The sequence below is a fragment of the Sminthopsis crassicaudata genome, chromosome 2 (genome assembly GCF_048593235.1).
Source record: "Sminthopsis crassicaudata isolate SCR6 chromosome 2, ASM4859323v1, whole genome shotgun sequence".
Lineage (NCBI taxonomy): Eukaryota > Metazoa > Chordata > Mammalia > Dasyuromorphia > Dasyuridae > Sminthopsis > Sminthopsis crassicaudata.
In genome coordinates, this window is record NC_133618.1 from 338,453,427 (window position 1) to 338,467,479 (window position 14,053).

The 14,053-nt window shown below is 32.7% G+C and overlaps 1 protein-coding gene across 1 annotated transcript in view; it reads right to left on the reverse strand.

The window, feature by feature from the left end:
* Positions 1-62: 62 nt before the first annotated feature.
* The window catches only part of NID2 (nidogen 2), a 99,120-nt gene continuing 85,129 nt past the window's right edge, over positions 63-14,053 (reverse strand). The window contains exons 16-20 of the mRNA XM_074290541.1: positions 13,751-13,922; positions 3,269-3,426; positions 2,028-2,151; positions 1,281-1,408; positions 63-160 (exon numbers count right to left, since the gene is read on the reverse strand). Coding sequence (XP_074146642.1) covers positions 1,288-1,408; positions 2,028-2,151; positions 3,269-3,426; positions 13,751-13,922 — 575 coding nt within the window. The 3' untranslated portion in view covers positions 63-160; positions 1,281-1,287. The remainder of the gene's footprint in view (positions 161-1,280; positions 1,409-2,027; positions 2,152-3,268; positions 3,427-13,750; positions 13,923-14,053) is intronic.

Consider the following 14,053-nt stretch of genomic DNA (forward strand, 5'->3'; position numbering starts at 1 on the left):
ACTTACTAATCTTTGCCCTCTAAAAGGTCATTTTGTTGCATATCCAGAAACTACTATTGGTCTTTATTGTTTTTTCATTTTCTTCACCTTCCAATCATTGGTAGAAAGTAGTCTTTCTTCAAAGTTAAAATTCTGTTGTTTAGAACTCATTACTTTGTTCCTATATAGTGAAGGAAAAGGGAAGGAGAAAGTTATTTTCTTTTTAAAATTTAATATTTTAATTTTTTCTAATTACATTTAAAACAGTTTTTACCTTTGTTTTTTAAAACTTTAAGTTCTAGATTTTCTTTCTTATCCCCACACCCAGGCCTCATTAAGGAACCACATGTGAAGTTATGCAAAACAAAAGTCATTTTGTGAAAGAAAACATGGATCACCCCCTGGGAGAAAACCCTTTAGAAAAAAGTATTTAAAAGAGAGAGGAAATGCTTCAATCTGTATTCAGATATAATTAGTTCCTTCTTTGGATGTTGATAGGATTTTTCATCATATGTCCTTCAGAGTAGTCATGGATCATTATATTATGAAAATAGTAAAGTCATTTACAATTGATCATCCCAGAACATTTCTATTACTTTGTACATAGCACCATTTCACTTTGCTTGAGTTCACAGAGGACTTTGCAGGTTTTTCTGAGAATCCTGTTCATTGTTTCCCATAGAATAATAATATTTCATCATAATAAAATACCAAATTCAGCCATTCCCCAATTGATGGTCATCCCTTCAGTTTCCAGTTTTTTTGCCCTGAGAAAAGAACTGCTATATTTTTGTACATATAGATCCTTTTCCTTTTTTAAAAAAAATTCTCTTGCCTAATAGTAGTATTGTTAGGTCAAAGACTATGCATGATTTTATAGCTCTTTGGGCATAGTTCATATCTTTTGATCACTTATCAATTGTGGCATCTCATTTTTTATAAATTTGATTTAATTTTGTATGTTTGAGAAATTAGGCCATGTCAAAGAAACTTACTTCAAAATTCTGAAAGTCATTTTCTTATTTCTATACTGTAGTATTTTTTTTAGTCATGGATTTTAAAGGGAGGGATACAGGGAAGATGACTCTTTTTCATGTAGTATGCTAGAGAGAGGATTTGGTGATAAGTAGCTGTGTAGCTGCAGATTTTTATGGCGGGGGACTTATATTTATGCGTACTATTGACTTTTATCTCTCACAGTGGTGTACTCTAGAAGAAAGTAGCATATCTGCTAAAGAAAGTTAGCTCCCATGCATTATGTAACACATTTCTGTTTTACAAAATGAGATCCTGATGCTCACCTCTAGATTATTTGCCTTTTGGACAGTAGGGATATATTGCAGTTATTCCATAAAGATGTGATCTTTGCTCTGGAAGATATTCATCAGTAAACTGCCCATTTTCTTTATTTACTGCTATAACACCATCCCTAGAAATGGAAAGGAAATAGAAAATAAAGCAGGTCCACTTCTAAGTAATAGTTTTGAAGCTTTATGTATAAAAGCTTAATTTTTTGCTAATGGTAAGGAGAATATGGACAAAAGGACTGATATAAAAAGCAAGGTCAGTTTTATCTTTATAAAAATATGTTAATGTTAGTTAATCTAGACTTGTCTCAAGATTTCTTTTTTTTATGGCTGACTCCAGATTTTTCTTAGACTTAACACGTGTGCACCCACACATTTCTATATACAAAAGTAAAGCAAAAATGGATTACATATGAAATTTCAATGGATTACATATGAAATTTCAAATCTTCTTTCCAACCGTATAGTTGTATCTGCAACCATCATAACAGTATTATAAATGCCTATGGCATTAAGAGAATAAGTGATTTGTCCATTGTCAACCATTTATGTGTGTTAGAGACAACTTAAATCCAGTTCTTCCTGACTCCAAAGTTGTCCTTTTAGAGATATAACAGGCCTAGAGAAAGCAAGTTAACTTCATCTAGAGCAAATCTTATCACTGATGATCAACTAGTTGGCTCAGTAAAATGATTCTAGAATACTTTTATTCAAGATTGTTCCTTATGCTCTTCAGTTTACCTTCTCCAATCTGTATGGTAAAAGTGATTCGCGTAGCTAACAATGCTGAAGGGATAATTGAGGTTATTTTGTATTATATGCCTTCCAGTTCCATTTGATAATGCACATTCCAGTTTTTTGGTCCCTTTGGAAAAAAAAATCAGAAGCTATAATTAAAGAACACCATACTCTCATGTTTCAAGAAATTGAAGAGCCCTTTCCCTTCCTGAAAATTAAATGTGGAAAATAGAACATCAAAATAATTATAGCATTTCTACCACCGCCTTTTCTTTTCAAACAGCAACTCTTAATTCTATTTTATTAATCCAAAGATTTTATTTCAGTAGCAATTTCATTAGCATTTTTATATTTAAACTGATTCCTTTGTACAAAGATGATTCAAATTTGATTTGAAGAAATTATATAATATAAATTATATGAAATATATTACCATAAATACTAGTGAAAATACCTTTTTTTCCCATTTATGTGATAATATACATGCTTGTGAATATATGTACAAGATTATAAAATATGCATAAGCCAAAGACAATAAAACCTTAATTTTAAAAGCATTTTTCTTGTTTAAAATATAAAGGAAAATATTAATCATATTTTCAATATAGTTTTGGACAATATAAAACTAACCTTAGAAAAGGAAAATTATTCAAATATTAAATAGTTAAAAATTTCAATCTTAATTTAGTGTTCAACTTCTTTGAGAGTTGTGGATAACTGAATCTCATAGTGCCTCATTTGAGTTCTCTTCCAATTTAGATCATAAATTCTCCAGGGGAGTATACTCTCTTCTGTAAAGCCCCACTTTACTTAATATGATCTACACACATAACAAAGGATGATCTCAGAACAATAAAAATGGATTATGATATATAATAATGGAATATCAAGGAATACCAATCATCAATTTAGAGACTTCTCTTTCATCATTTATGATTTTTCAAACATCTCAGCAGAAATACTTAATTGTTTTTGTTTTTTTGGACTAGAGACGGGTGTAGGCATGCAGGAATAAGACCTTTTTACCAAGATGGTAATATTATCACAGAAAAATAAAATCAACTTAAATCCAAGTCTATGCAATGGACTTTCCTAGGGATGACTGGAAGGAACTTTGTAATAATTTATTCTGTGATATATACTTACTTTAACCTTGTTTATTAAACACAATCTAGCCCATTGCTCTACATACACTACAATCAAAGATTAAATATTTGCATATTATCTCTAGTAAATGAAATTACCTGCATCTGCCCAGCAAATCAGTTTGGAGAAGGGGTCGAAGGTTAAACCATTAGGTAGTCCAATATCTTTATTCACCAAAATTCTTCTATTTGTTCCATCTATAGAAGAGGTTTCAATTTTAGGTCCTTCTCTATTCCAGTCAGTCCAGAACAGGTTGCTGTGGATGATTTAATATATTTCAAAAATATTATCACTTAGGTATATTTCCTTATTACGGTCCTAAAGAAACTATGAAAGCACAAGGAAGAATATGTTAAACTCCATTTCTCTTCCCCAAGCCTCCAATCAAATAGCTATTCTACATTTTGTTACTGTAAGAATGTAATAGCATAGAAACCCGTGGAGGACCAAAAAGATATTTGTTGGTACCCTAAGTACTGTTTATCAGTTCTATATTTCTGATATACCATATTCCAATAACTCCATGAGAGATATTAGACAAGAATTTGCTTACTTATTAGTTTATAAAATTCCAGGCTTTTGGAGTAGGGAAAGTTCATTAAAGAAGTTCAAGTTCTATTTGACCCTTTATAAAGTGCCCAAATTGATTACACACAAGTATGTCTAACATCAAGTTAAGTTTTCAGGTCAAGTTACACAATGGCAATAGTGCTCTGATTATAGGTGTTTTTTTTTTTTTTTTTTTTAAATCTTATGTTCAATGATTACTCAATAGTGAGTTACTACTGGAATAAAATCTCACCCCTTTAAGAGGAGGCATAAGCTCGAATTCATGGATAAGTGATATAGGAAAGTGAGTAAAGGGACTTCTGGGATTGGGACCAAGATGGCAGAGTGAAGCCAGGAAGCTACTTGAGCTCTCCCAGTTTCCCTCAAAAACCACATGGAACCAAGTCTCTGAACAATCTGATGGAATGAAACCACTCTCCAACTCAAGATAGATTGGAAGGACTTCAAAAAAGGTCAGTCTCACTGAGGTGAAAGGGGTGTTCAGCACAGCTCAGACAGAGTCTGGGAAAGCCAGTGAGAGGGTCTTAAACACAGCAGATCAGCAACCAAGACCCTTGGTCCTGGCTCAGTAAGAGAGCAGACCAATGGGGCAGCCCTAAGTACCAGCTCAGAAGGCAAATTCTGGGAAATCAGACTTTCCTGGAAAGAGCAGCCAAACTACTCACTTCAAAGACAAGGGGCTGCTGTGCTCAAAGCCAGAATATGGTATTCCAGACCCTCCAATCCTTTATGGCAGATGCTGTCAGATCCTGGGTAATCCTGACTATTGTTCCTTGATAACTTGAATTGAAAACCCCATGGAACATTGCTGCAAAATTCCAGAACTACAGTCTCAAGGAAAAAATACTGCAAGCTGTCAGACAAAAGCAAATTCAAATACGGAATACCATATTCTGGAGGGCAAAGGATCTGGGGTTACAATGAAGAATTAACTACCCAGACAGACTGAGCATCATCTTTCAGAGGAGGAGATGAATCTTTAATGATGTAAAAGACTTTCAATCATCACTCCTGAAAACAAATAAACAAACAAACAAACAAACCCAGAACTAAACAGAAAATCTGATCTTCAAACACAGGACTCAAGAGAAACACAGAAAGATAAAGAGGGGAGAAATATATATTATTTAAAGGTTAAACTGTAGATGGGGAAATGATATTTGGAACTCTTGAGAAGAGTGGAGGGGGTTTCTTGGGAGGAGGTTTCTTTTCTGTATAATCTTTTCCTCTATGAGCAGGTTTCTTGGGAGGCTTCTGCAGCCTCCAGCCAGCCTCTTCTTCCTGAATCCTGGCTTTGAATCTCCTCCAGCTCTTGTCCTTCCCCAGTCCAGATCTGTTATTGGGGGAGTAAGAGAAGGCACCACATAGATGGAGGATGTGGTTGTGAAATGACTGATGTGATATCAAAGAAAAGAAAAACAGGGGTGGAAAAAAGACTGTATTGTAAGAAGAGGAAAGGGGAGGTATAATGAGATAAATTAGATCACATAAAGAGGCACAAAAGACCTATTACAATAGAAGGAAAGAAGGGAGAGGGATGAGCATTGTTTGAAGATTGATCTCGAATCAGTTTTGGCTCAAAGAGGGGTTACAATCATTCATTTGGGTATAGAAATTTAACCTATAAAAAAGTAATAGAAAGAGGAAAGAAAAGGGAGGAGCTGAATAGAAGGGAGGACAGAAACCCTAGGAGAAAAGGGTAAGAGAAAAGGAAAGAGATGAAAGAAGATAGAGTTTCTATCTTATTACCTATGGAGTGAGTTAAAAACAAAACACTACTAAGAAGGGATGAGGTGGAAAGAGAGAACAAAAGTATATATAGGGGAGAAGATAGGATGGAGGGAAATACAGAGTTGGTAATCATAACTGTGAATGTGAATGGAATGAATTCTCATAAAATGGAAGCGAATAGCTGAGTGGATTAAAAAATAGAATCCTACAATATGTTGTTTACAGGAAACACATGTGAAACAGAGGGACACATACAATGTAAAGAATAAAGGTTGGGGCAGAATTTATTATGTTTCAGCTGAAGCAAAAAAAAAAAAAAAAAAAAGCAATTCTGATCTTAAATAAAGCAAAAGTAAAACTAGATCCAATTAAAAGAGATAAAGAAGGAAAGTGCATCTTGTTAAAGGATACCATGAAGTAGTAAGGAAATATTAAATATATATGCACCAAGTAGTAGACCATCCAACTTCTTAGAAAAGATATTAAGCCAGTTACAGCAAAACTATATTAGTGAGGGACCGCAATTTTTCCCTCCCACAATCAGACAAATCTAACTACAAAAAAAGAAAGAAACTAAGGAAATTAAAAACTAGAAAACTTAGGTATAATAGATTTCTGGAGAAAACTAAATAAGGGCAGAAAAGAATACACCTTTTTCTTCGCAGTGCATGGCACACAAAAATTGACTATGTCAATTGTTATGTTAAGGCATAAAAATCTCATAATCAAATGTAGAAAGGCAGAAATAGTAAATGCTTCCTTTTCAGATGATGATGCAATAAAATTATATTCAATAAAGGGCCAGAGATAGACTAAAAACCAATTGGAAATTAAATAATCTAATTCTAAATAATGAGTGGATCAAACAACATATCACAGAAACAATCAATAATTACATTCAAGAGAATTACAATAATGAGACAACATGCCAAAACCTGTAGGATACAGCTAAAGTGGTTCTTAGGGAAAATCTTATATCTCTATCTTTAAAAATTTTGTTTTCTTATTTATTTTGTGTTTATTTTGTGGTTGGAATCTTATATTCTAAATAGTTACATGAATAAAATAGGGGAAAAGGAGATCAGAGCATGCAACAAAAAAAGCTAGAAAAAGGACAAATTGAAAACCCCAAATAAATACAAAATTAGAAATTCTGAAACTCAAAGAAAAGAGTAATAAAATTGAAATCTAAGGAAACTATTCAACTAATTAATAAAACTAGGAGTTGGTTTTATGAAAAACCCCCAACAAAATAGATAAGCCTTTGATTAATTTGATTAGAAATAGGAAACAAATTACTGGTATCAAAAATGAAAAGAATAAACTTGCCACCAATAAAAAAAATCAAAGCAATTATAGAAGCTATTTTGCCCAACTGTATGCCAACAAGTCTGGAAATCTAACTAAAATGGATGAATATTTACAGAAATATAAATTGCCTAGATTAACAGAAAAGGAAATAAATTATTTAAATAGTCCCATTTTAGAAAAAGAAACTGAGCAAGCCATCAATGAACTCCCCATGAAAAAATCTGCAGGACCAGATGGATTTATAAGTTAATTTTACCAAACATTTAATTTCAATACTTATGTAAACTATTTTGAAAAATAGGTAAAGAAGGAGTTCCCACCAGATTACTTTCATGATAGAAATATGGTATTGATACCTAAACCAAGAAGAGCCAAAACAGAGAAAGAAACTTGCATACCAATCTCCCTAATGAATATTGATGCAAAAATTTGAATAAAATATTAGTAAATATTAGTAATATTAGTAAAGAAATGACAACATCTTATCAACAGGATAATACTCTATGGCCAAGAGGGATTTATACCAGGAATTAAAATCAGGAAAACTATTACTATAATTGGCCATATTAATAACAAAAACAATAGAGATCATATGATAATTTCAATTGATTCAGAAAAAGCTTTTGACAAAATACAGCATTCATTCCTATCAAAACCACTAGAGAACATAGTAATAAAGGGAGTTTTCCTTAAAATAATAACCAACAGCAAGCATTATTTGTAATGGAGAGATGATGGAAGCATTCCCAGTAAGATTAGAGGCAAAACAAGGTTGCCTGTTATAATCGTTATTATTCAATATAGCACTAGAAATGTTGGCTTCAGCAATAAGAAAAAAAAAGAAATTAAAGGAATTATAAGAGGCAATGAGGAGATAAAGCTATTACTCTTTGCAGATGCTGTGGTGATATATTTAGTGAATCCTAAAAAATCCTCACAAAGCTACTTAAAACAACAGTTTTAGTAAAGTTGCAGGATGTAAAATAAACCCACACATTATTAGCATTTCTATATATTACTGACAAAGCCTAATAGCAAGAGATAGAAAGAGAAATTCCACTTAAAATAACTTTAGACAAAATAAAATATTTTACAAGCATATGAACACAAGTACAAAACACTTCTCACACAAATAAAATCAGATCTAAACAATTGGAAAAACATAATAAAATTGACAATTTTACCTAAATTGGTCTATTTGTTCAGTGACATACCAATCAAACTGCCAAAAAATTATTTTATAGAGCTAGAAAAAGATTATAACAAAATTCATCTGGAAGTGTAAAAGGGCAAGAATATCAAGGGAGTTAATAAAAAAAAATACAAAAGATCATCTAGCAGTACCAGACTTAAAATGATATTATAAAGCAGCAGTTATCAAAACTATTTGGTACTAGCTAAAAAATAAAGTGGACACAAGAATCATGATTATAGTAAACTAATATTTGATAAACGCCCAAATTCCAGCTTCTAGGATAAGAATTCACTGTTTCACAAAAATTGCTGGGAAAATTGGGAAATAATGTGTTAGAAACTCAGCATAGACCCGTATCTCACATTCCATACCAAAATAAGGTCAAAATGGTACATGATTTCGGCAGAAAGTGTGATACCATAAGCAAACTAGAAGAGCAAGGGATAATTTATCTATCAGATCTTTGGAGAAGGGAGGAATTTATGATCAAAGAATAACCAGAGAACATTATGAAATGCAAAATAGACAACTTGGATTACATTAAATTAAAAAAAGTTTTGCACAGAAAATAACAACACAAACAAGATTAAAAGAGAAGTACAAAGCTGGAAAAAAATTATATCCAGTGTTTCTGATAAAGGTCTCATTTCTAAACTATATAAAGAACTGTGTTAAATTATAAGCATGAAAGTCATTCCCCAACTAATAAATGGTCAAAGGATGTGAATAGACAAATTTCAGGTGATGAAATTAAAGCCAAATATCATCATATGAAAAAATGCTCTAAATCACTATTGATCAGAGAAATGCAAATTAAAATAACTGAGGTACACTTCACACCTCTCAGATTTACAAAGATGATAGAAAAGATAATGATAAATATTGGAGGGGATATGGGAAAACTAGGACACTAATGCTTTGTTGGTGGAATTGCAGAATCATCCAACCAGTCTGGAGAGTAATTTGGAACTATTCCCAATGTCCTATAAGACTGTGCATATCCTGTGACCCAGTAGTGACACTACTGGATCTGTACCCAAGGAAATCTTAAGAGAGGGAAAAAGACCCACACATGAAAATTTTTGTAGCTCTTTTTTATGGTAGCAAAGAATTGGGAAATGAGTAGATGCCGTGGTAATTTATTTTAGGAAGGCCTGGAAAGATATACATGAATTGATGCTGAGTGAAACAAGCAGAACCAAGAATACATTGTATACAGTAACAGCAACATTGTGTGATGATCAACTATGAAAGATTTTCTTCTTCTCAGTGTTTCATTGATCCAAGGCAATCCCAATATACTTTGAATAGAAAAAGCCATCTACATCCAGAAAAAGAACTATGGAGATTGAATGTAAATCAACACATATTATGTTCACTTCTTTTTTTCTGTTGTTTTTTTTTTCTCTCATGTTATGATTTTTCTCTCACAACATGATTCACAAAGAAATATGCATTTAAAAAGTTAATATACATGTGTAGCCAGAAAAATAAAACAATTCATAAAGAAAAAAAAAACAAAAACAAAAAAAAAAGAAAAGTGAGCAAAATTAAGCACTGAAAGCACAATTAGGTACTAATCAAAATGGAAGGGAAAGAAACTTAGTAAAGCAGAGTTAAACTGATTAGCAGAGGAAAGTGAAAGTCAGTCAAACTAACTGAATCAATGAAAAGCTATGTAATAGGCACTGTACTAATAACTAGGAATATAAAGAAAAGTAAAAAAAAAAAAAAATTAGTCCCTGCTGTCAAGGAACCCTCACAACCTAATGGATTGTTCCTAATGGGTTCGCAGAAATGATAAGAAGGCTAGTGTCAATGGACTGCATAAGTATATGTAGAGGGATGTAAGGAGTAAGAAGACTGAAAAGGTAAGGAGGGACTAGGTTATGAAACACTTTGAATACCAGAGATGTTATCTTTGGTCCTAAAGGTGATAGATGAGTTACTGGAATTTGATAGGATGGGGTGAAGGAGTCAGTAACCTTGCTAAGATCTACACTTTAGGAAAATCACTATGATAGCTGAATGGAAGATGGACTGGAGTGGGGAAAATTTTGTGGCAGGAAGACTAAGCATCAGACTATTTCAATTTTCTAGGCATGAGGAGACAAGACCTGGACCAGAGTTGTGGTAGTGTCAGGGGAAAGAAGGGGAAATACGCAAGAGATGATACAAAGGTAAAATCAACAGGTCTTAGCAACAAATCAGATATAAGATGAGAATGCAGAATTAAGAATGACACCTAAATTTCAAGCCCAAGAAACTGAGAGATTGGTGATGCCCTTGAGAATAAAGGGAAATTTGGAAGGAAGGAGAAGGGATTGTGGAGTGGAGAAGGAAAACGATAAGTTAGTTTTGGAATGTTGAGTTTAAGTTATCTACAAGATATCCAGTTATGGATATGAAAGGAGGATATGGATATGGAAAAGAGGCAAGAGGAGACTGAAAGTCAGCAGAGAAGTTAGGGCTGAAAAAGTAGATTTGACAATGTTCAACATAGAAGTGATAATTGAATCTATTATAGTTGATTAAGTCACCAAGCAAAAAAAAAAAGCGAGACCATGGTAATGAAAAAGAGTACTAAAGGTTGGGAGGAATCCTATAGAGTTTTGGGGATTCCTTACAACCCTACAGGACAGGCCATTATAGAAATTATATGATTATGATGGAATAAAAATGATGAGTGCATCTAGCATTTACATGTCTTCCTCATGTGTTGATAGACCACACAGGTTTCCTATGAAGGTCTCCTCTTCATTAGTGAGTATATAATATCCCTGGAAAGTGGGCTCAAAGTTTATGGGGGGAATATTCTGTTGGGTCTTTTTTTGCATTGCTATCTGATTAAAAGCTTTTGTAACTTAAAAAAAGGATGAGTGGAATGCTTTTAGAAAAATTTGTAAAGATTCATATGAACTGATACAAAGTAAAGTGAGCAGAACTTCATTTCTGATGTTACTATAATAGCAGAAACAATACCATAACAATAATTGTATATAATAGCAGTATTGTACAATGATCAACTCTTAATGAGTTATATTCAGCAACACAATGATTTAAGTACTTAGGATGAAAAACTCTATCCACCTTCAGAGAAAGAACTGATCAAGTCTGAATACAGGTCAAAGCATACTCTTAAAAAAATTTTTTTAAACTTTTTTTGGGGTCTGTTTTCTTTCATAATATGACTAACATGGAAAAAATTTTGTATGACTGCACATGCCTAATCTTTGTCAAATTACTTGCATTTTCAATGTGGATGAAGGGAAGAAAATAGAGAATTTGGAACTCAATATTTGTAAAGAAATGTTAAAAAATTTTTTCCATGTAATTGAATAAATAAAATATTTTTTAAAAAAAGAACAACATACTACCTCAGTAGCTTTAGTTCTGTGAAGAATATAGAAAGTAAAGAATGAATAAATAAATATAAAGGCCATGGATTAGACTGAAAAAGAAATGAAACAATGAAGGGAAGAACGGAATTTGAAAAACATATAGAAAATGAAAAATTAAAACAAAACAAATTAAGGGATTTTTCTTGACTACTTAATTGAGAGAGGAAAAGGAGGAAAAAAATTCTCTAACTAGACAGAAGGAGGAAAAAAGAACTAAGTAAAGCAAAACTCTACAATTAGTGAAAGAGGAAATAAACAAGAAAGGGAGAGGTTTAAGTTTAAGGGAAAGAGAGACAAATAGAAATAAGATTGCCTTACTGTAACTGAAGATAAAAAATTACTGTATTTAGAGAGGACAATAAGGGGAATATTAACTTGTAAAAAAACATTAGAGGGAAACATAAACCAAATTCTCCTAATTTTAAATGTGAATGAATTAAACTATCCAATAATATCCACTTCCTGCAATGGATTTTTCCTGATTTCTTCAATTCTTCTTCTCTGAAATTATTTTAAAATCTATTTTCTATATAATATATTCTCACCCATCTATTAATACATTGCTCCTACTCAGTAGAATGAGAGCAGGAAATGGTTTGTTTTTATATTTATGCCTAGCATCCAATAGTGGATTGTTGAAATTACTGTTGGATAGAATAGGAACTTAAAATTAAAGTATATTTTTCACTTATAGCACAAAATTATATATAATCATATGCCAATATGAGCTAATTTGAAAGATATCCTAATTATCACCAGTGTTCCCAAGATGTTCAATTTGCAGAAGACTAATAGACATATGTGGATTAACATATGTGTTTTAAGTGGACTAAGCAGTCAAGCATAAACATATGAAGAACACAACTAAAACTGATAGAGACCTAAGTAGAGAACACTTTGCATTTATGGTACAAAAATAACAACATAAACAACTTACATGAAAAATATAGGAAAAAGTTTTGCAAAGATATATATTCAGAAGTTTCTTTGGAATTAGTTTGGTAAGAGTATCACTTAAAAAAAACAAACTTTCACAATGTAATATTCTCTCTAAAATGTAATGTTCTCTGTTAAGGTTTTCTGGGCTTTCTGGGAGCAGCCTTCCTTTCAGTTCAGTAATCACCACAAGCACAGCCAGGAATTAAAGTCCAAATCCTTTATTGTCTCCTTTCAAGCCTTGTCTCCTTTCCTGGGGCCCAGTTAGCTTTCTTAGATGCCTATCTATCTCCTTGGTTCTGAGAGCTTAGCTCCTGCCTCCTTCTCTGCCATCTGAATCTCTCTGAATCCAAAGGTTTGTGCATCAGCCTCCAGCCACCACAAAGGTGGACGATGGAATGAATCTGTCACAGCCTCTGAGAGCTTCTAGTGTGCTTGTCTTTTTTTTGGCCCTGAGAGCTTCTAGCTTATATCTTCCACACCGAGTATACACCAATCATTATATCACTAGGAAACCATTATTTGTTGGAGGATTAAATCAGTACCAAACTAGATTTAACCATCATCTCCTCAATTCCACTTAGTAACTTGTTTCAAATTCTGGCCCATAACATCTCCTTGTAGGATTAAATCAATCATACTGAACTATACTAAATTAGATAACTATTGTCTCTATCAATTCCACTGATTTAGTACCTTGTAAAAATCCTTTGTTTCAAGTTCAGAGTTCTGGCTCATAACATCAAAGGATTACTTTTATGATAATATGTCATAGCATCTTAGATCTAGAACTGGAAGGGATCTCAGAAACAATCTAGGTCAACACCCTTTTTTTGTAGGCAAAGAAACTGAGTTCCAGAAAGACTGACATAAAAGTATCATAGGTTAGAAGCATCTGAGTTAGGATTTGTAAACCATTTTTTTCCCATTTACTTAAATGTCTTGCTTGGTCTAAAAAGAACTGGAAAATTAATTTTTAAACTTTCATGTGAAAATTGGTGATCTTACCTAAGAAATACGGAAAAAAATTTAAGCTGAGTCACTACTGAGTGGTAATGAATTAACTCCCACACATACACATTCAGAGTACATATAATGGAAACATTCTTTTGTGGTCTTGGCAATGTATTTTTTTCCAGCTAATAATAAAAGCTAGAAGAAGCAATAGGGTTCAAACCGTGGTTCTGATATGTAATAATTATGTGACCATGAACAAATCACTTAGTCTCTGAGTTTCAACTTGGTTTTATCATCTGTAGAAAGAGAATAATATTTGTGCTACACAAATCAATCAGACACATTGTGAAGAAAGTTTTTTGAAAAGCTTAAAATGTGAATTGTAATTTTTGTTCTTCCCTGTTCACATTTATAATTCAAGTGCTTATAAAAACATTATCCTTTAAAAATAGAGAAGACTAAGAAAATATCATGCTGACCCTCTGATAGGATCCACAGCGATGGCTCGGGGATTCACCAGATCAGTGTCAAAGAGAACCTTGCGCTCTGAGCCATCCAACTTGGCACTCTCTATTTTATCGAGACCACTGTCTGTCCAGAACATATTTCTGTGGAAATAGTCAATGGCAAGTCCTTCTGGGCTCATCAGTCCTAGAAAAGAAACAAAGGCAAATCTTAAAAACTAGTAAGTTAATGAACTTGAAGCACAGAGAATGTTTCTCATTTCAACTACAAATAAGAATCTTAATGTGATTAAAATCATGAGGCAAATTAATGGTAGA